Source organism: Salvelinus fontinalis, chromosome 14 (assembly GCF_029448725.1).
Source record: "Salvelinus fontinalis isolate EN_2023a chromosome 14, ASM2944872v1, whole genome shotgun sequence".
NCBI lineage: Eukaryota > Metazoa > Chordata > Actinopteri > Salmoniformes > Salmonidae > Salvelinus > Salvelinus fontinalis.
Window position 1 is genome coordinate 30,750,815 of NC_074678.1, and position 21,758 is coordinate 30,772,572.

The window sequence follows — 21,758 nt, forward strand, 5'->3', positions numbered from 1 at the left end:
AGGCTCGGTGCTCAAGAGCTCCAGTACGCTTTTACGGTCCGGTCTATCCGGTGCCACCTCCTCGCCCCAGCCCAGTACCACCAGTACCAACACCACGCACCAGGCTCCCTGTGCGTCTCCAGAGCCCTGTTCCTCCTCCACGCACTCGCCCTGTGGTGCGTGTCTCCAGCCCGGTACCACCAGTTCCGGCACCACGCACCAAGCCTCCTGTGCGTCTCCAGAGCCCTGTACGTCCTGTTGCTGCTCCCCGCACTAGCCTTGAGGTGCGTGTCCTTAGCCCGGTACCACCAGTTCCGGCACCACGCACCAGGCCTACTGTGCGCCTCAGCAGGCCAGAGTCTGCCATCTGCCCAGCGCCGCCTGCGCTGCCCGTCTGCCCAGCGCCGTCTGAGCTGCCCGTCTGCCCAGCGCCGTCTGAGCTGCCCGTCTGTCCTGAGCCTTCAAAGCCGCCCGCCTGTCCTGAGCCTTCAAAGCCGCCCGCCTGTCCTGAGCCTTCAGAGCCGCCCGTCTGTCCTGAGCCTTCAGAGCCGTCCGTCAGTCAGGAGCTGCCAGAGTCGTCAGCCAGCCAGGAGCTGCCAGTCATCAGCCAGCCAGGAGCTGCCAGAGTCATCAGCCAGCCAGGAGCTGCCAGAGTCGTCAGCCAGCCAGGACCTGCCAGAGCCGTCAGTCAGCCAGGACCTGCCAGAGCCGTCAGTCAGCCAGGACCTGCCAGAGCCGTCAGTCAGCCAGGACCTGCCAGAGCCGTCAGACAGCCAGGACCTGCCAGAGCCGTCAGACAGCCAGGACCTGCCAGAGCCGTCAGACAGCCAGGACCTGCCAGAGTCGTCAGTCAGCCAGGACCTGCCAGAGTCGTCAGTCAGCCAGGAGCTGCCAGTCACGCCGGCGATGCCGGAATTGCTCCTCAGTCCGGAGTTGCCCCTCAGTCCGGAGTTGCCCCTCAGTCCGGAGTTGCCCCTCAGTCCGGAGCTGCCCCTCAGTCCGGAGCTGCCCCTCAGTCCGGAGCAGCCCTTCAGTCCGGAGCTGCCCTTCAGTCCGGAGCTGCCCCTCAGTCCGGAGCTGCCCCTCAGTCCGGAGCTGCCCCTCCGTCCAGAAGCGCCCCTCCGTCCAGTGGGGTTAATTTGGAGGGTCGCCGTTAAGAGGAGGCCACGGATGCGAGGATTAACTATGGTGGGGTGGGGGCCACGTCCAGCGCCAGAGCCGCCACCGTGGACAGATGCCCACCCAGACCCCCCCCTATAGGTTCAGGTTTTGCGGCCGGAGCCAGCACCCTGGGGGGGGGGGGGGGGTCGGGGGGGGGGGGTACTGTCACGTTCCTGACCTTATATCCTTTGTTTAGTCTTTGTTTAGTTGGTCAGGACGTGAGCTGGGTGGGCATTCTATGTTTTGTGTTTCTATGTTGGGCTTGTTGTTTGGCCTAATATGGTTCTCAATCAGAGGCAGGTGTTTGTCATTGTCTCTGATTGGGAACCATATTAAGGTAGCCTGTTTTCACTGTTTGTTTTCACCGGTTCGTGTGTTCATTCTGTTCTGTGTTCCCATGTTCAGGACTGTAGCGTTTTTCGGTTCCTTCTGTCAGTTTGTTGTTTTTGTTCGTCGTTTAAATATCCTAATTAAATTAAGGATTATCATCACGCTGCATTTTGGTCCTCCTCACTTTCACCCGAAGACAGCCGTTACAACACCTGAAAAAACATCTGCTAAATATGTGTATGCGACCAATACATTTTGATTTGAAATATTGATACAATAACCTTCCTATAGAGGTAAACTTGGAGTCACACTATGACATGTTGTGTGGTCCTCCCACTATGACTCATCGGGAAAGCATGCAGTTTATTAGGCTACAGATGAAATAAGTGATGAACTTCACAGGGTGGTGAAAGTGGCACGCTGATGAGCTTGATGAGCTTGATGCTCAGTTCCAATAAATATCAAGGGTCTTATTCTGGTGACATGATCATCGATGCTTGGCTGCTGTTTGACAAATACAAATATTCTTGTGCTTTTCCATAATAATCATCATGTAGACTGGCCTACCTGCACAGCCTACCTGCACAGCCTACTGTATCAGAGCTGTTGGCTGGAGTGCTGTTGGCTGGAGTGCATGTGACAAGACCAGAGTAGCACATTTGCACATTTGCTAAAAAACTATCGGTAGAGTTGAAAATGCGATGGAAACATATTGAACATTCGATTTTTATTCGGTACATGAAAACATTTTCTGTGCACTAGGTCATCACGCACTGATTTTTATCCGCAACAAGTCAGTTTGGTGGAAATACACCACTGGTGAGAAAATGCGCAGATTTTCTTTATGTGGATTTTAGAATATTCGCATGAAAATCTGTTGCCAATTGGATGTAAATCTAGCTACACACATTTATGCACACAAACTCACGCACACTCACACGTTTATATCAGCATCCAATGCTGCTTGAAAAACTATCACAAACACGCCCATGAACGCACAAGTACATACACACATATTTCAGAGTCAACAGCCCACTATAAATCAAATTGCCCAATCTCAATCCAATAAGGGAGGAGTTGTGGCACTGCAGAAAGGGAGGTAAACTGCTCAATAATCAATTTAGTTTAATAGCATGAAAGGGGGTGAGGGGAAGGGGAGGCCATTTCAGACTGAGATACAGAGGGTCTTGGGGGATTCACTCTAACCAGAGAGAGTGTTATATGACTAATAGGCAGTGCTGTGTCTCTGTGCACTGTCTGCTGCTGTGTGAATGGTTAGCATGTTCATCCTGATTCTAAAGTGCATATCAGGGTTACCTGAGCAATTCACATCCAACACAGTACAGATGTCCTCGGACAGGTGAGGAGGAATAGTATACTATGGTTAGATGATGATATTCTACATATTACTGTTGATAATGTGTCATTAACAGTCTGTCGCTGCCAGACAGCTAAAATACTGGACAGGTGCTTCTCATACCTGGCCTTGGTCATGCCATTCCAGCACTTGTCACCAGCTGCTCCTGCTGCCACTTTACTATTGCACAGAGCAGCTGGCAGCTGGACCCAGTACTGCTGCATCTCCCTCAGCTTACTGGACACATCAGATATCTAGGAGAGATAAGACATAGTTCAAATACTCAGCACACACACACACACACACACAACACACACAACACACACACAAAGACAGAGAGGACGTCCTGCAATTCTAATGACACACACACCTGCATCTCCAGTGGAACCCCTACGGTGGGGCTGGGTTTGTACTCCATTGCGGTGCTGGCAGGGTTCACTCTCTTCTTTCTCTCCTCCGACCCTGAGCTCTGTGTGTCTGCCACCCTGGGGGTCCCACAGGCCTGGAACACCTACCACCAAACACACAATGAAACCCACACCTTTAGACATGCATCTAAGACTGAAGAGAATGGGCCATGAGTGGGAGTGAGAAGGTTTAGTCAGGGTTTGGTGCTGGTTGAACGGACCTTGCTGGTGAAGACCTCTGTGTTCTCCTGCATGTAGAGTATGGCCTCTGAGATGCGGATGGGGAGGGAGTAGATTACCACGTCCACACTGGGGTCAGCACTGAAACTAGACGCCACCTGCAGCATGGTGTCTGGACAATAGAGACAGGGAAGAGAATCAATGAAAAGACTGTGAGAGTGTGTGCTTATTTGTGTGTGTTGTGTGTGTGCGGGCATGTGTGAGTGCACGTGTGTTTCTCTCACCGATGAGGTTCTGCCACTCGGTGTCCAGGTCGGCCTGGTTGGCAAGGCAGCCCTTCATGACGTTTCTGCAGTAGTTGGCACAGGGCTTGACGGAGGCCAGGCCTCTACAGTGGGGGCAGTACACAAGCTTCATCATAGCACGGGTACACTCTGGGCTCAGAGGAACCTGGAGGGGCACATCCATCATTATCATCAAGGAGCTTTGCATCTTTTTAACTTTGAGGAGTAATGAGACTACTTTATTTACAAGAATCTTTAGGGGTATAAATAAATGACTCCTACCTTTTTGCAAAAATAAATATTACTTGTTAAACTCTCTTTCTCTAAGCAATTGCATTGAAATAATATACTTTCTAATTGTTTTTGAGCATGCACATAGCTCAGTATTGGAATTATTTATTTTATAGAGTCATTATTACTCATCTTTATCAAGGGTGTCAATAATTTCGGGCACCACTGTATATGTGTGGTTAAAACATGTACTATGATCATAATTATCATGTATTGATTAGTGCGCATTGTGCAACATGAAACAGCAACAATACCATGCAGCTAATGCATAAGAGGGGCTCGGTAAGGGATAGATAAATGGATATGTTGGTGTAGATGTTTCCTAAAGGATGCTAACTGTTACAAGAGTTGGCTATCATTTCCAAGAATAATCTCGAACTATTAAAGCATTCAGAGGAGGACCATGTCATTTTCCCAGAATGCAGCTTCAAATGTAGCTCCTTAAAAGGATAAGAGCGAGCTTATGCTGTCTAGAATGGGAGACCATTAAGAACTTCACAAGGAGACTGAACAGCTAACAAGATTAAAGCGGTGTCATTACAACCGGTCCTTGTATTAACAGACTTCACAGGAACCCATCAACAGGGCTTAATGTACACAGACAACCAGCTTCCTAATACGTCCGAATGTCACCGATTGATTGTGACATCCCACAGTGTTAGATCTCCTACAGTGTGACAACAGGAGGTGGAGTGGAACAGAGCGGAGCGGACAGGTAATGGTGCTGCTAAATTAAGATCAGTGACAGGACAGACACCAATGATGCCATACTGTTACATCAGCCACTGTCACTGACAGTAACGACAGTAATCAACCATAGCTCAAAGGGATTATTCCATCCATCCATAAGCTATTTCTCTTGCTCCCTCCCTCTTTCTCTCTCTCCCTCTCTTCCTCACTCTCTTTCTCTCTCGCAGATTCTCTCTCTCAGGTTCTCCCACACACTCACTTTCATCTATCTCTCTATACCTCCTCTCCACTTCTATCTCCCTCTCCCTGTGTTCTATTTAAAAGTTGTAAAGCTGGTGGCATCGTGCTGTAAATAAAGTCTGTATTTAAATGGGCCAGGCCTCTTTGTGCCAACATAAAGAGTGGTTTGAAATGGTGGTTATTTTTAGCAAGAAGGGAGTGAGAGCCCACAGGATTCCTGTACGTGGCTATTGCCCTCTCTGGTGTTTGTGTAAATAGCTTGTGTATGTTCGATAAGTAACGCAAAAATACACGTTTGATAAGTAACGCAAAAATACACATTATCCACTAAAAGACACAATAGATTACACATTAGATATTTGTAGGCTAAAAGTACTTTCATATTAATGTTACATTTAAATGAACATAAAACCTAAACATTTCTCAAAGGCTCCTTCCTCTCTCCAAGAATGTACTTTTGTGATTCTCTATACCAATAAAAGCATCATAAAAGTTGGCATATGAAACAGGCACTGGGCATGTTCCACTGCTACCATCCAAAGAGATAGAGACATGTCCCTAAAATGCCTTACTTTCATCCAATAAAGGCTAAATGTAGACTGGACAAGTAGTCGGCCAGTAGACTGTGGCTGAAGGAACAGGAACAGGGGTCGGAGAGCCAGGTTTCTCTGTAATTCACTCCTGATGGGAAATGGTTTTTAAGCTAGCCTCGCTACATTTTTCATCCGCCCCTCAGACACCCCGTTGCTGGGGCAATGCACAGCAGCCCTTTACCCATCTCTACTGAGACAAGCCCTTACTGAGACAAGCCCCTACTGAGCCACGCCCCTACTGAGACACGCCCTTAATGTGCTCTATCTATCTACAGTATGCATATGTTTTCACCACGGTAACCAAGGTTAAACACACTGCCTGGGGGTGAAAATTACACACCCAGGGCATTTTCTTTCTGTGACAGATTTACGCAAGGAACTTACTCTGTGATTTACATAACAATCCCAATTTCAACTGGTTGACAGCGTTTATGTGTGTGCAGGGTGTTTAATGGTTGACGGTGTGGCGGATGTGAGGTGGTAATATCAGGAATAAAAAGTACTGCCATATTTATCAGCGGTAGCAACACGTGAAACAGCACAGGTTTCTACTATAACAGTACCTGGGAGACTTTGCGGACCACCTCCCCACTGACAGTCAAGCCCTGGACGAATGACCGCGCCGCCACGAAGGCCCTGGTGACCTTGGGCTTGAGGTCACGGGGGACGTCCCCAAAGGGCCGCAGGGTCTCAGTTTGCTTGGCCACACACTCCAGGTAGTCGTCAGTGAGGGTGTACTGCAGGAGGGAGGAGGCCTTGAACAGGCGCTCCAGCAGCCGTGCCCAGAAGTCGTTGAGCGTCTCCTCCAGGTTGACAGCGGAGCCACGGTAGTAGCGACGCAGGTCAGCGTACAGGTCCTGGAACACAGGAGCGTTCTTGGAGTAGAGAGAGCCCAGCGTGGCCAGGAAGGACTCTTGAAGGGAACGCTCGGATCTGTTCAAGAGGTCTGTGAAGTACGCTGAGGAGAGAGAGAGACGAGGAGTCAAATACTGGAATAGTCCGTTTTACCTATTGGACAGGTGCAGAACTTATCAATGCCTTTGCCACAGACCCCTTAATACAGGGCCTGGCGAGCCTAGAGCGAGAGGAGAGACATTCCTTTACTTGCGCAAACAGGAAGTGACCTGTGAACTTGAGGCGACCGACCAATCAAACACTGAGATGATAAAAGAGATGATCAATAGCAGTTAGATACTTGAATGCTACAGTCCTATGGTCTATTCTACAGTGCCTAAAAGGCTCATTCATATTGATGGTTACCTGCATTTATAAACCCTTCCCCCTCTTCCCCTCACGCTCTATCCCTAACTTTCGTTCACTCCTTTCCTTTTTGTCTTTACCCTTTTTGTTTTTCCTCTCACTCTCTTTTCATCTGTTTGGTCTCCAGCTGTCAGCCATTACAACATTAGTTCCATCACCACCTGTCTGTCACGAGAAACAGCACCTTCTAGGCCTCGGTACCCGTCTACTGTGCCGCCCTACGCCGCCCCTCTCCACCCAAATCAAAATGGAGGCTGCAGTTAGTCAGTTTTACTGTGCAGTATGTTGGTGATTCAAAGCATTGTGTGACATCAAACCCCAAAAACCAAGCTTAGCCTTCCCAGTGTTTGTTTCATCAGTGCTGCTGGCCTCTGCCCACAGAGTGAACACAGACTCAGATAAAGTACAGCTAAATGGCCACTACTTGAAGTACAGTAGATCCCATAGAATGTGAGCATATCACCACCAACACACAGATATACAGTAGGTAGTGAAGAAGGCACAACAAAACCTATTCCCCCTCAGGAGACTGAAAAGATTTGTCATGGGTCCTCAGATCTTCAAAAGGTTGTACAGCTGCACCATCGAGAGCATCCTGACTGGTTGCATCACTGCCTGGTATGGCAACTGCTCGGCCTCCGACCGCAAGGCACTACAGAGGGTAGTGCGTACGGCCCAGTACATCACCCAGTACATCAAGTCTAGTTCCAAGAGGCTTCTAAACAGCTTCTACCCCAAAGCCATAAGACTCCTGAACATCTCATAAAATGGCTACCCAGACTATTTGCATTGCCCCCCCCCCTCCTCTTTTACACCGCTGCTACTCTTTGTTGTTATCATCTATGCATAGTCACTTTAATAACTCTACCTACATGTACATATTACCTCGACTAACCGGTGCCCCCGCACATTGACTCTGTACCGGTACCCCCCTGTGTATAGTCTCGCTATTGTTATTTTACTGCTGCTCTTTAATCACTTGTTACTTTAATTTCTTATTCTTACAACAACAACAAAAAATTTAACTGCGTTGTTGGTTAGGGGCTCGTGAGTAAGCATTTCACTGTAAGGTTGTTGTATTGTAATACCTGTTGTATTCGGCGCATGTGACTAATACAATTTAATTCGATTTGAATATCTGCACCCAGAACCAAATTAGGCTGTTACGAGATTAGCTAGACAGTAAAGTACAGATCCAACTGTCCTCCCATTTGTCACCCAGCCGTATGATTGATTTGTGTTCTCCAAAAACCAAAGTCACTACCCACTGGGCAAAAACTGTTTGAATCAAAAGTGTAAAAAAAATCAAAAACCCCCAAAAAGTGATGGCGTTGAATCAACGTGGAAAACGAATTTCTTATTTTTTATAAATCTAATTTTGAACCTAAATACATTGACATGGTGACATTTATTGTTGATTTCTGGCTGAAGTCACATTAGTTAACAACTCAACCAAATTTAAATCAAAAATAGATGTTGAAATGATGTCTATGCTTAGTGGGTAAGCTTTTCGTGCTACATAAATAAACAAATAAATGGGAGCGTGGGAATGAGCAGATCGATTTGGCCCAATGTGACATACAAGGAGGAGTGTTCTAGCATGCCTGACAAACGAACTATAGACACTGTGAGAACCTGGGAACTCAACCGTAGAACTGTAGAGCACTGTCTCAGCTGCAGTTCAGTTAACTGCACTTCGCGGGTAAAGTGAGAGGAAGAGAGAAAAACTAAAATAACAACGGACTATACCATTGTCCTACATACCTCCTTATTGAGCCTTCCAATAAAGCAGCGGATACTGAGAGTTACAGTGTCAGGGGGGAATGTAATAAAACTCTGTCACCTCCCATTCTGCTGACACAATGACTGGGCTGCTCCCTGCTGCTGGAGCTGACCCCCGTAGAGGGAGGGTTAGGGAGGGCAGACTGCCTCTAACTCTCCCTCTAATCTGAGGGATTGAATGCTGGAGACAGGCGGAGGGCCTGGGCCGGGGCCGGGGCCTGTGAGTGCCGCTGCTGCTGTGGAGAAGCAGTAAAAAACTCCATTTAGCTGAGTGAGTCCAGGGCCCACGCCCGGCAACCCTAAACACAACCAGATGGCCATGCAACTCTTACCGCCACTCCTCTCCTCGATCTTCTGTTCATTCCGTTTCTACTGCTCCTACTGCTGCTCTGTTTTCTACTGCTACTGCTGCTGCCTACTGCTCCTGTTCATCTGCTGTAGTCTACGGAAGACACAGCTGCAATCATACCAAATGGACTTGAAACATCACCTGCACACTTCCATTTCCTCCCCTCTCTATCGCTGCTTCATGTAGCTGTAGCTCTACGGTTCCTCTTTGATGGATTGCTTCATCCTCACCAACATCTGGCCTCCCTCTGTCTCTGTGGCTGTAACCTCCTGATGTTGAGGGAGATGAGGAGGGGGCAGGGGTTGTGTATGCAGCTGGACTAGCTCTATACCAGTGTTTCCCAAACTCGGTCCTCAGGACCTCAAGGGGTTCACGTTTTGGTTTATGCCCTAGCATTACACAGCTGATTCAAATAATGAATTAGTTATTTGAATCAGCTGTGTAGTGCAAAAAACAAAACGTGCACCCCTTGGGGTCCCCAGGATAGAGTTTGGAAAACCCTGCTCTGTACTCTTCTGCCAGTCCAGCCCCTGTGTGTGACGGTGTCCTTGTTGTTGTGTGGCCCACACCTTCCTCCTGTTGCTAAGCTAGGCTAACTCTGCCAAGGCGTCTGTCACACATATCAGTCACACTGATTTTATCTCACTCCGTAAATCAGAGCAGCCCAGACGTTTAGGAAGTATAGAAAGCAGGAGAAAAATGTACTGGAACTCCCCATCTGACACACACTGCCTGACTCATACCACCATACCCTTTCGCAACCCCTCTCTTTCTCTTTCTTCTCTCCTCTCCTCCCTTTTCGCTTTCTCTTTTTTCTCTTTCTTTCTCCATATCGCCCTCCACTACCTCTAATCAATCCATCATTCCCCTCTCTCCCTCTTTTTCTCTCTGTCCCTCTCTCTTCCACTACCTACCTGCTTCACCCTTCTCTTTCTCTGCCCTTTTCTCTCTCTCTCTCATTACTCTGATGTGTGGTGATGTGATGCTTCTGGCAGCCACTCTCCTCATTGGGTCAAATGCTCATTAGCAGGGCCAGCAACCCAGCCTGTGGGGGTAGATGGGGTGGAGGAGAGGGGGGGGGCAGCTTATCACATTTCACCCCTCCCTCTTCCCCACCACAGTGTCTGCTAGGTTCCATGACTCATTACCACAGCCAATCATAACTCTGTCTCCCAGCGACCCGCCTTCCCCTCTCCTGTCTGTGTCTACCTGTCTCTGTCTCTACCACTCTGACGACAGCTAGAGCCCATCAAGACAGGAAATATGACTGCATGCCATCATCCCCACATCCTGTTTTAATCTTATGTTAATCAGATGGATGGATGGATGTCCAGATTACTTTGTGGGAGATTTATTTTCCCGAGCAAACAGCCATGTTTCAGGCGTCATCAGCTGCTGTCATATGGGTACGGTATCCTCCGGCTCCATAGTGCTACTGTAGCTGGAGCCTCAGGACTATATTGATTCATTTATATAAATAGAGTTTATTAGTGATGGGTCAAAGATTGCAGTAATGTCTTCAAAATTCGCAGATCAAGTCAAGGACACTATCAAGGTCATCCAGTTGATGAAAAGATTGCACGCAACTACAGACTTGAGGCTGGTGTCAAGACAGGCAGCGCTTAAGAAATGTCAGGAAGTATCAGCATTTTGACACAAATACACAATTCCCAATGTCTAGTGTTATTATCCTAATGTCTAGTGACCTCCTTTCCCCTTCAGGTTGACAGCTCAGCGTGTCTTTCTGACGTGTGGACATTTATTTGGTTTGTTTATTTATCTGAGACCACGTCAACACTTGCCCTATCCTCTCGTTAAACAACTCAATCACAGACAGAGTAGATGCCCATGTTCATTTTATGAGGGTTTGTGTGTTTTGTGTGTGTAAGTGCATGCGTGCATCTGTGCGTGTATTGTCAGTATAGAGGAGAGTATGAGTTCTCTGTGGCTACTCACTGTCGAAGCTCCTGTACTGTGTGTTGAGGGAGGCCTGTAGCGAGCGTCCTGCCTCTCTGACCAGCCCCTCAAACTCCCTGCGACTCAGGTTGGACAGAGTTTCCTCCATGGCACTGGTACAGCAGGTGTACCCCTGGGGACAGATCCGCAGGTGCTCACCTAGGGACAAGACAGAGGACATGTTTAGGGTTTTATCCACTTAATACTAAAGAGTAGATTTTAAAGAGGCTCTAAGAGCGTTAGGCCAGTAACCGAAAGGTTGCTGGTTTGAATCCCTGAACGGACTAGGTGAAAAATCTGTCGATGTGCCCTTGCGCAAGGCACTTCACCCTAATTGCTCCTGTAAGTCACTGGATAAGAGCGTCTGCTAAATGACTAACATGTAAAACAAATTATCTTTCCACACATTTAACATCTGGAGTAACTTACAGTAGTGAATGCATACTGTACATTTTCATGCTAGTCCCTGGTGGGAATCAAACCCACAACCCTGGCATTGCAAGTGCCATGCTCTACCAACTGAGCAACAGGGGATTACTTTTGTCCAAAAATCTAATAAGTAATCTACTAAGGCTCTGGTAAGATTTTATATGTTTTTCCTTATATGTCCATGGTGTATTTGTATATGTGTTGACTTATAAGCCTTATATGACATACACAATTGAATACATGATTGTGGTGCATTTCCTACAAAGATATGGTATGACATATTTGAGACAAAATTCATTAATTATTTGAGCCATCTATGAATATTAAAGGAAAAGTGTATGTTCTGAGAATGTAACCTCTACAAAATAAATGCTTTCCTTATAGGTTTCACGTTTTTTATAAGTCAACATGTAAAAAAACATGACAATTACTATAATAAAAATACAAAATTTGTATATACATTTTAATTTATGAGTTTCCATGTTTAAGGCTGGGAAGCACCTTTGGACAGCTGGACAGCTGATTTACCTACAACTACACTTTTGGTCTCCTATCCAGTGTCTTAGCCAAGCCAAGCCCTGTTTAGCTTTGGTATTTGTCACAGACTAATACCAATGTGCTATCGTGAGACTGATTGTTGAGAAATGTCCACTTAACAACTAAATATATTCACTGCTGCTATCAGTCATTCCTCATTCTCCCCCTCTCCCTCTCCTCCTCGTGTCATCCTCTCCTCCTGCTCCATCTCCTGGCCTCTTCTCCCCCCTCTCTCCTCATCCTCTCCTCCTCCTCCTCTCCCTATCCTCCTCCTCTCCCTATCCTCCTCCTCCTCCTCCTCCCCCTCCTGTCCTCTTCTCTCCTTATCCCCATGTCCTCCTCTCCCTCTACATCTTTCCTCCTCCTCTTCCCCTCCACCCTTCTCCGCCTCTTCTCTCCTCCTCCTGTCCTCCTCTCTCCTCATCCTCCCTCCCTTCCCCCCCCCCCCCGCCTCTCCCTCTCCTCCTCACCCTCCGCATTTCCCCTTCCTCCTCCTGCTCCTCCTCATGGCAGACTTTGCTTTTTTTTTTCAATAAGTGTCACATTGCATGTATCAGTGACATCAGACAGTGGTAAGCAAGTGCTTTGAAACATGCGTGTCCCATGTGCCTTAGAAGGCTTAGCTTACATGTCTCTTGTATGTTTTTTATATAATACATACAATATTTCTGTTATGTCTAAATGTTAACCACCAATATAAGTCAGATATTACAAGAATCTTCTATGAAGTGCATTTGCTTCCATATGTATTACTGACAAGTTCCAGGGAGAACAAAAAACAATCTTGTTAAATTCTTCTATAACGCACACACACACACACACACACACACACACACACACACACACACACACACACACACACACACAAAGAGCGAAAGAGCCAGACAGCTTAGAGTGCAGTCTGCAGCCCCAGTCCCCGAGCAGGCGGGGGTGAGCCTGAGGAGGGGTTTAGGCGTAGAGGGGATGAGGGTGAGTGGTCTGCCCCCCAGCCCTCTCTGCCACTTCACAAACGGGTTCCCTGCTAAAGCCCTGCCTCTGCCTGGCCCTGGCTGTCTGCCCCGGGAACTGGAGCGAGAGATGCTATCACATCCATGCATCTTTTATGAATCCTGACTACAGCAGGAGGGAAAAGTGCAGAGACATCTCTATTCACTTATTTATTTCCTCACTTCTTTTATCTTAAAATTCTAGAGAAGGGAAATAGGATCTGTGTGCCAAGAAGCTCACTAGTTGTGTGCCAGGAAGCTCCCTAGTTGTGTGGTAGTCAAGCAGTAGTCTGTCTGTTTTCCTGTAGTCTTTTGCACAGCATGTGGCACTGGCATGAGGAGTATTTGCAATCCTTTATATCGAATCAAACAACTTTGAGAGGAGATTAAAAAAAGGGATGATTGAGCCTGATCGTGATCACGCTGTGTAAAGAGATGAGAGCAGAACTCTGTTAACTTGACAGACATTTTTACTGTGCATTCTCCTATCGTAAACTCCTTCCTCGTGCCTCTCTCTTATGTGTCAGTGTTAAAATCTCTTCACTTTGAAACAGCGCATAGCTTCTGAAGCGAGACTTCAAACAGGTTGTACTGAGGTGATTTGATATGCAGCGCAAAGTGTGAACCAGTAAAAACACAATGGAGGGATTCCAGTAGAAATCATATTGTATGTCTCTGGTAGGCCTAGCGTCTTGCAGAGAAGAAAAGGCTTAAATCCCATTAAACATCTAATCTCCTGGCCAGCTCGTGAGCGCTCGTCCATTTTAGTCAGCGAGCAGGGGACAGGCGTGTGGCCTGCATTTCAATGACTGCTGACAGCGAACAAGGAGAGACAAGACTGATAAATCAGATTTGTCGTGTGCACACACATTCATACAAGCCAGGGACACAGGGACACACAAGCCTGAGCACCCAGACACACCTCCCTACACCATAGACATGCAAAGACAGACACACAGAATAACAACTAGCAAGTCATCATCAGTATGAAGATAGGATCACATCTTTCATTGCACCAGTAAGACAGCAAGGTTCCTGAGACCTATGTCTACATTATGTAGATCCCTTACAATGCTACATATGTAACCTTCGGCACTCCATATAGAGAAGCTCTAGGCCTATCTATGTATTATCTGTGATGGGTATGATTGAAAATGGGTATGTAGTTCCTGGCTATAGTGGCTAGTGGGCTATATCCTGTTTGCTGCTCAGTGTTCGACAGACAGACAGACAGAACAGGTCTGGCTCTGGCTCTGGCTGGCAATGTGAGGGAGCAGGTGCGGGGAGAGAGTCCAGCCCACTTACAGCATTTATTCAAGAGACAGATTACTGCTGAGGGAGATGAGGGGTGGCCAACCTTGCCCCCTGTGTCACACTAATCGAATCAAAGCCCATTCATAGCCAATTAGAGCTCTGCCAGCCACAGTCAAAGGCACAACATACACATAATACAGGCTAATACAATCTGCAAGACTTCCACAGAAAATGTATCAAATCAAAATCAAATCAAATTTTATTTGTCACATACACATGGTTAGCAGATGTTAATGCGAGTGTAGCAAAATTCTTGTGCTTCTAGTTCTGACAATGCAATAATAACCAACGAGTAATCTAACCTAACAATTTCATAACAACTACCTTATACATACAAGTGTAAAGGAATGAAGAATATATACAGTGGGGAGAACAAGTATTTGATACACTGCCGATTTAGCAGGTTTTCCTACTTACAAAGCATGTAGAGGTCTGTCATTTTTATCATAGGTACACTTCAACTGTGAGAGACGGAATCTAAAACAAAAATCCAGAAAATCACATTGTATGATTTTTAAGTAATTAATTTGCATTTTATTGCATGACATAAGTATTTGATACATCAGAAAAGCAGAACTTCATATTTGGTACAGAAACCTTTGTTTGCAATTACAGAGATCATACGTTTCCTGTAGTTCTTGACCAGGTTTGCACATACTGCAGCAGGGATTTTGGCCCACTCCTCCATACAGACCTTCTCCAGATCCTTCAAGTTTCGGGGCTGTCGCTGGACAATACGGACTTTCAGCTCCCTCCAAATATTTTCTATTGGGTTCAGGTCTGGAGACTGGCTAGGTCACTCCAGGACCTTGAGATGCTTCTTACAGAGCCACTCCTTAGTTGCCCTGGCTGTGTGTTTCGGGTCGTTGTCATGCTGGAAGACCCAGCCACGACCCATCTTCAATGCTCTTACTGAGGGAAGGAGGTTGTTGGCCAAGATCTCGCGATACATGGCCCCATCCATCCTCCCCTCAATACGGTGCAGTCGTCCTGTCCCCTTTGCAGAAAAGCACCCCCAAAGAATGATGTTTCCACCTCAATGCTTCACGGTTGGGATGGTGTTCTTGGGGTTGTACTCATCCTTCTTCCTCCAAACACGGCGAGTGGAGTTTAGACCAAAAAGCTCTATTTTTGTCTCATCAGAACACATGACCTTCTCCCATTCCTCCTCTGGATCATCCAGATGGTCATTGGCAAACTTCAGACGGGCCTGGACATACGCTGGCTTGAGCAGGGGGACCTTGCGTGCGCTGCAGGATTTTAATCCATGACGACATAGTGTGTTACTAATGGTTTTCTTTGAGACTGTGGTCCCAGCTCTCTTCAGGTCATTGACCAGGTCCTGCCGTGTAGTTCTGGGCTGATCCCTCACCTTCCTCATGATCATTGATGCCCCACGAGGTGAGATCTTGCATGGAGCCCCAGACCGAGGGTGATTGACCGTCATCTTCAACTTCTTCCATTTTCTAATAATTGCGCCAACAGTTGTTGCCTTCTCACCAAGCTGCTTGCCTATTGTCCTGTAGCCCATCCCAGCCTTGTGCAGGTCTACAATTTTATCCCTGATGTCCTTAACCAGCTTTCTGGTCTTGGCCATTGTGGAGAGGTTGGAGTCTGTTTGATTGAGTGTGTGGGCAGGTGTCTTTTATACAGGTAACGCGTTCAAACAGGTGCAGTTAAAACTTATTCTTAATAGGGGGCGCTGTTTTCACTTTGGGGAAAAATCGTGCCCAAATTAAACGACCTTGTACTCTGTTCTAGATCATACAATATGCATATTATTATTACTATTGGATAGAAAACACTCTGAAGTTTCTAAAACGGTTTGAATTATATCTGTGAGTAAAACAGAACTCATTTGGCAGCAAACTTCCAAAGAGGAAGTGAAAATTCTGAAAATGGGGCTCTGTGTCAGGGCCTGCCTATTCAACTGGCTTATATTTATGGATCTGTATGCACTTCATACGCCTTCCACTAGATGTCAACAGGCAGTAGAATTTTGAATCTAGCTTGATCTGAGACCGAATGAGAGCTTTTGGAGTGACAGGTCCGCTCTTTTGTCAGTATTGAACTGCGCACCAGGGAACCTAACATTGTCTTCTGAAATGCGTGACGTATACACGACGAAATGCTCCGGCTCTGATTTTATTGGATACATATGAGAAAAACATCCTAAAGTAGGATTTTCAACCGAGTTTGACCAGTTTATTTGACGTTTATTGGGAATTTTGGATTTTTTTGTTCAGTGAGCAAAGATTTCTTGGACATGTGCCCTCCACATGGCTAGCCAAAGTTGCTAATTCGACAGAAGAAATGGACATTCTAAAACAAAACAACGATTTATTCTGGAACTAGGACTCCTTGCACAACATTCTGATGGAAGATCATCAAAAGTAAGAGAATATTTATAATGTTATTTCGTATTTTTGTGGAATATGTTGGCTCCAACAAGGCGGAGAATAGGTGAGCGCTGTCTCACAATATTGCATGCTGTATGTTGTACTAAAGTAATTTTTTTTAAATCTAACACAGCGGTTGCATTAAGAACCTGTGTATCTTTCATTTGCTGCACAACATGTATTTTTTAGTAAAGTTTATGATGAGTTCTTTGGTTAGATTACGTGACTGTCCAATATATCTCCGGACAATTTGGTGCATCATGGCTACTTACTCACAATGTAAAACCAGGATTTGTACCTCTAAATATGCACATTTTCGAACAAAACATAAATGTATTGTATAACATGGTGTTATAAGACTGTCATCTGATGAAGTTGTCCAAAGGTTAGTGATTCATTTGATCTCTATTTCTGGGTTTTGTGAAAGCTATGTTGGCGGTGAATAAATGGCGTTGTGAGTTTGGCTATTGTGGTGAGCTAATATAAATATATATTGTGTTTTCGCTGTAAAACATTTTAAAAATCGGAAATGATGGCTGGATTCACAAGATGTTTATCTTTCATTTGCTGTACACCATGTATTTTTCATAAATGTTTTATGATGAGTATTTTTATATTTCACGTTGCTCTCTGTAATTATTCTGGCTGTTTTGTTGCTATTTGTGATGGTGGCTGCAATGTAAAACTACGATTTTTACCTCAAATATGCACATTTTCGAACAAAACATAAATCTATTGTATAACATGATGTTATAAGACTGTCATCTGATGAAGTTGTTCAAGGTTAGTGATTAATTTTATCTCTATTTGTGGGTTTTGTGAAAGCTACCTTTGCGGTGGAAACATGGTGAAAACATGGCGTTGTGTGTTTGGCTATTGTGGTGAGCTAATATAAATATATATTGTGTTTTCGCTGTAAAACATTTTAAAAAATCGGAAATGATGGCTGGATTCACAAGATGTTTATCTTTCATTTGCTGTATTGGACTTGTGATTTCATGAAATTATATTATATGATATCCCTGTCGCGTTAGGCTAGGCTATGCTAGTCAGCTTTTTTGATGAGGAGGATCCCGGATCCGGGAGGGTGTCTCGTTAGAGGTTAATACAGGTAATGAGTGGAGAACAGGAGGGCTTCTTAAAGAAAAACTAACAGGTCTGTGAGAGCCGGAATTCTTACTGGTTGGTAGGTGATCAAATACTTATGTCATGCAATAAAATGCAAATTAATTACTTAAAAATCATACAATGTGATTTTCTGGATTGTTGTTTTAGATAACAGTCTGATGGCCTTGAGATAGAAGCTGTTTTTCAGTCTCTCGGTCCCCGCTTTGATGCACCTGTACTGACCTCGCCTTCTGGATGATATTGGGGTGAACAGGCAGTGGCTCGGGTGGTTGTTGTCCTTGATGATCTTTATGGCCTTCCTGTGACATCGGGTGGTGTAGGTGTCCTGGAGGGCAGGTAGTTTGCCCCCGGTGATGCGTTGTGCAGACCTCACTACCCTCTGGAGAGCCTTACGGTTGTGGGCGGAGCAGTTGCCGTACCAGGCGGTGATACAGCCCAACAGGATGCTCTCGATTGTGCATCTGTACTAACTTAAAACTTACTACACTCTCCACTACTGTCCCGTCGATGTGGATAGGGGGGTGCTATTTCCTGAAGTCCACGATGATCTCCTTTGTTTTGTTGACGTTCAGTGTGAGGTTATTTTCCTGACACCACACTCTGAGGGCCCTCACCTCCTCGCCTCCACCCTGTAGCTAGCAAATCTAGATTGGACAGCCATTGAAAGATAATGTTGACTTTGACTATTTGTCCATGAACCTGCACTCTCCATCCCATATCACATCTATCTCTAATGGCTGTCATTTCTGCAATCAGAAATTAATGTCTGGACAGATGCTTGTGGCCAGCCTACAAATGTCTGTTGGTGACAAACTACCTAAATGGAACCATGCAAAAGAGATTGAAAAGAAAGCCATGTCAGATGCTTGGAAGGAGAAATAAAAGGCTTGAAAAGACTTTCAGAATGTCTAACCTTAACTAACTGGAAACTTTGGTTAGAAGAGGCAAAAAAATCAAACTGGAGCATTTGCCGTTCCACTTTAATATATTTAATTATGTTTGGATTAACCACTGATCTGTGGATGGAGGAAACACATTTCCACCACAGGCAGAGTGTCACGACTTCCGGTCGACGTCACCAGCCTTCTAGCCATCGCCGCTCCATCTTGTTCCCCGCACACCTGGTTTACATTCCCTAATCACACTGCATATATATATTCCTCTGTTCCCACCATGTCTTTGTGTGGAATTGTTTTGTTTTGTGTTTATTGCATCACGGCAGTCTTGTTTTTCACCCTGGGCATCGCCTGTACCCTATTTGGGGAATTATTGGTGAACCTTATTGTTATATTATTGACGGTATTTTGTGCTTGTCACTTTTGCCGGTTGGCTTGAGTTGTAGCTGTTTGCGCCTGTCTGTTTATTGCTCTTGGCTAATAAAGTCGCCTGATCACCTATTCTCTGCTCTCCTGCACTTGACTCGAATGACCAGCAGCGAAAACCCTGACACAGAGATGTTTGTTGTCACTAGACTGTGGAGTATGTTTACTACAGTAAAGGGGCTTAACAATGTTTCCAACGTTGCTTCGTAATGGAAACTGGGTATCCTGCAGGAGCTATAAAGTTAATTCACTTACAGTGACAAACAAATAAACTGCAGCGCATTCAGTGGATCACAGTCCCATATAGGCAGTTTGTTTCATACTGTTACAGTACATAATGACAATGAACACAAGGATATAGGTTTCTCTGCACCCTATCATACTGTAACAGGGGATAATGAATGATGTTCAGTCACTCTGCATCTGTCTCTACCAGACTGCTCCTTCTCTCTCTCCATCCACAGACACTACCAATGTGTTCAAGTTGACCTATTCTTTTTCTGTTGTCCCCCATCTTTCTTTCTCTCTATTGCTCTGTGTGCACCATAGTGGAAAATGATCCAGTTTACAATCATACACTACTTTACGTCATGAACATTATTCACAACTGTATTGGAAATCCATCTGAGAATAGCAGATCTAGGCCCATAACCACCGGTACATGCAGCTCATTCTACAGCCCACACATATACATTAGATTGGCTCTAACACAGCATTAATGATTCCATTTAAACCACTGCATTTTCCTAGTTAAATAAAGGTTACATAAAAAAAAAAATACAATAAAAATCCATCTGATGTGACTCATCTCATAAATCATTTCAATGAGATTGTTGAGCATGTATCTGGGATGTGGGCCACTGTTTTAAGATGGTAGCCCCTCTTTTGCCTTCCTCCCCACATCTCCACTCACCAGACACACCGTCATTCCCATTACTCCCTGCCTGCAGTTTCATCTGGAAAGGACATGAGTAATTTCTAAATGCTGCATCATTTTACGGGCACCTTGGCTCTGTGAGGGGCCATTCAGTGACGGTGTGTCCATTTTGGAAAGTGTAGATAAAAAAACATGAGCTGGCGCACACCCAGAATAATAGTTTGTGTGGAGGTGCTGACTAACGGCAAATAAACTACAAACTATCAAAATAAAGAAAGTTGCACACGCCACGTATAATCTCCCAGCAATTTTATGGGTTTTTACCAACGTTTCAGCATCACTGTGCCTTCCTCAGACCCTGGCAGACCCTGAGGAAGGCACAGTGATGCTGAAACGTTGGTAAAAACCCATTAAATTGCTGGGAGATTATACGTGGAGTGTGCGACTTTCTTTATTTTAATAGTTTACATTTTGGAAAGTGTGACATCACCGCCGGGGCCGGGGCGCAGTGTGGGGAGTGACACTGCTCCTCAGCCAGGTGTTGACAGGTTAGACACCGGGGCCGACTCAGTGAAAGGTCGCCAGACGCGCCCGGTGCACTAATGCCAGCCGTCTGTATTCAGAGAAAGGCTGAGCCGTCACCTGATATTAGACACCTACTCCATCTCCTTTCTCATCCATGTGCATAGAGACACACAGACTCGTGCGCACAATGATACTGTACACAGACACAGAACAGACACACACAACCTGCAGGCCACCACCCAAGGGTATTGTAGGATAGAGAATGCAAAGCAACTGGTAAGGAATTATTTATATGCTACATTTATACACTACAGCACAGAGGAAGAGAGCACATACTCACTAATCTAGTTTGTCACGGTAACTAAGGATCTATGGACGTTATTATCAGGCAGATGTTGGGAGTGTTGAATAGGAGCTTGAGCTTTTGATTCAGGGCATGATGAACATACACTCTTAGAAAAAAGGTGCTACTGTATCTACATAGCCACAGGAAGTAAGGGTGATGAGGGTGATGCAGCACCCCCTAAAATAATGGTTAAAATATATTTGGTAAAAGTAATTGCACCACCCCTGACACCAAACTACTTCCCACAAAGAGTTCTACATGGAATCCAAATGGGTTCTACCTGGAACCAAAAAGGGTTCTCCTACGGGGACAGCCGAAGGACCCTTTTGGGACCCTTCTTTCCCACCCTCTCCTGAATACCGCGCACGCGCGCACACACACACCCTGTCGTGCCAGTTGATCATGACTGAATTGCTGTGCATCTTAAGCAGAGCACTGCGTCTCTTCTGGCCCACCTGGCATAATCCCACTACAGCCATCCCATGCTTTAATCTCATAAATGGTCGCATGCATCTACTGGGACGCTGGCAGGGGAACATCTATGCATCCCTGCCTGCCTGCTTGCGTTTGGTCCCTGACAGCTCTCAGACCTGGCTGGAGAGAGTCCTGATGCAGCACAAAGTGGAGACTGTGTGATCTGAAGCCCATGTGTGACAAATCTGATGTCAATAACGCCACAATGTTGAGACAGAGTGGAGAGTTAATTTACACTGACAACGAAATAAGGGATGACATTGAGATAATATTTGTCTGAGATTAAATATGTAAAGTGCCTGATATGGTGTAAGAATCATTTGTTAATTTGTAGAATTAAACATTGGTAGTCTCTGTTACAAGCTTCTCAGAAATGACATTAAAGTGCATCACCTGGCCAATAATTTCTGCAGGGGGAAAAATGTAATCAGTTGAGCAACCGTCACTAGTAGTCAGACAGCCTATTTGAGTGCTTAATCCCTCTCTGGTCAACTATTCATGAAAAATTGATTTAGTTATGGCCCAGATTTTGCATGTTGAAGTGGCCAATTACACTATTACT

The 21,758-nt window shown here is 45.6% G+C and overlaps 1 protein-coding gene across 1 annotated transcript in view; it reads right to left on the reverse strand.

Moving 5' to 3' along the window:
• The window catches only part of gpc1a (glypican 1a), a 53,399-nt gene that overhangs the window by 6,602 nt on the left and 25,039 nt on the right, over window positions 1–21,758 (reverse strand). Inside the window, exons 2-7 of the mRNA XM_055861291.1 lie at window positions 10,860–11,018; window positions 6,076–6,470; window positions 3,699–3,864; window positions 3,456–3,586; window positions 3,198–3,338; window positions 2,951–3,081 (exon numbers count right to left, since the gene is read on the reverse strand). Coding sequence (XP_055717266.1) covers window positions 2,951–3,081; window positions 3,198–3,338; window positions 3,456–3,586; window positions 3,699–3,864; window positions 6,076–6,470; window positions 10,860–11,018 — 1,123 coding nt within the window. The remainder of the gene's footprint in view (window positions 1–2,950; window positions 3,082–3,197; window positions 3,339–3,455; window positions 3,587–3,698; window positions 3,865–6,075; window positions 6,471–10,859; window positions 11,019–21,758) is intronic.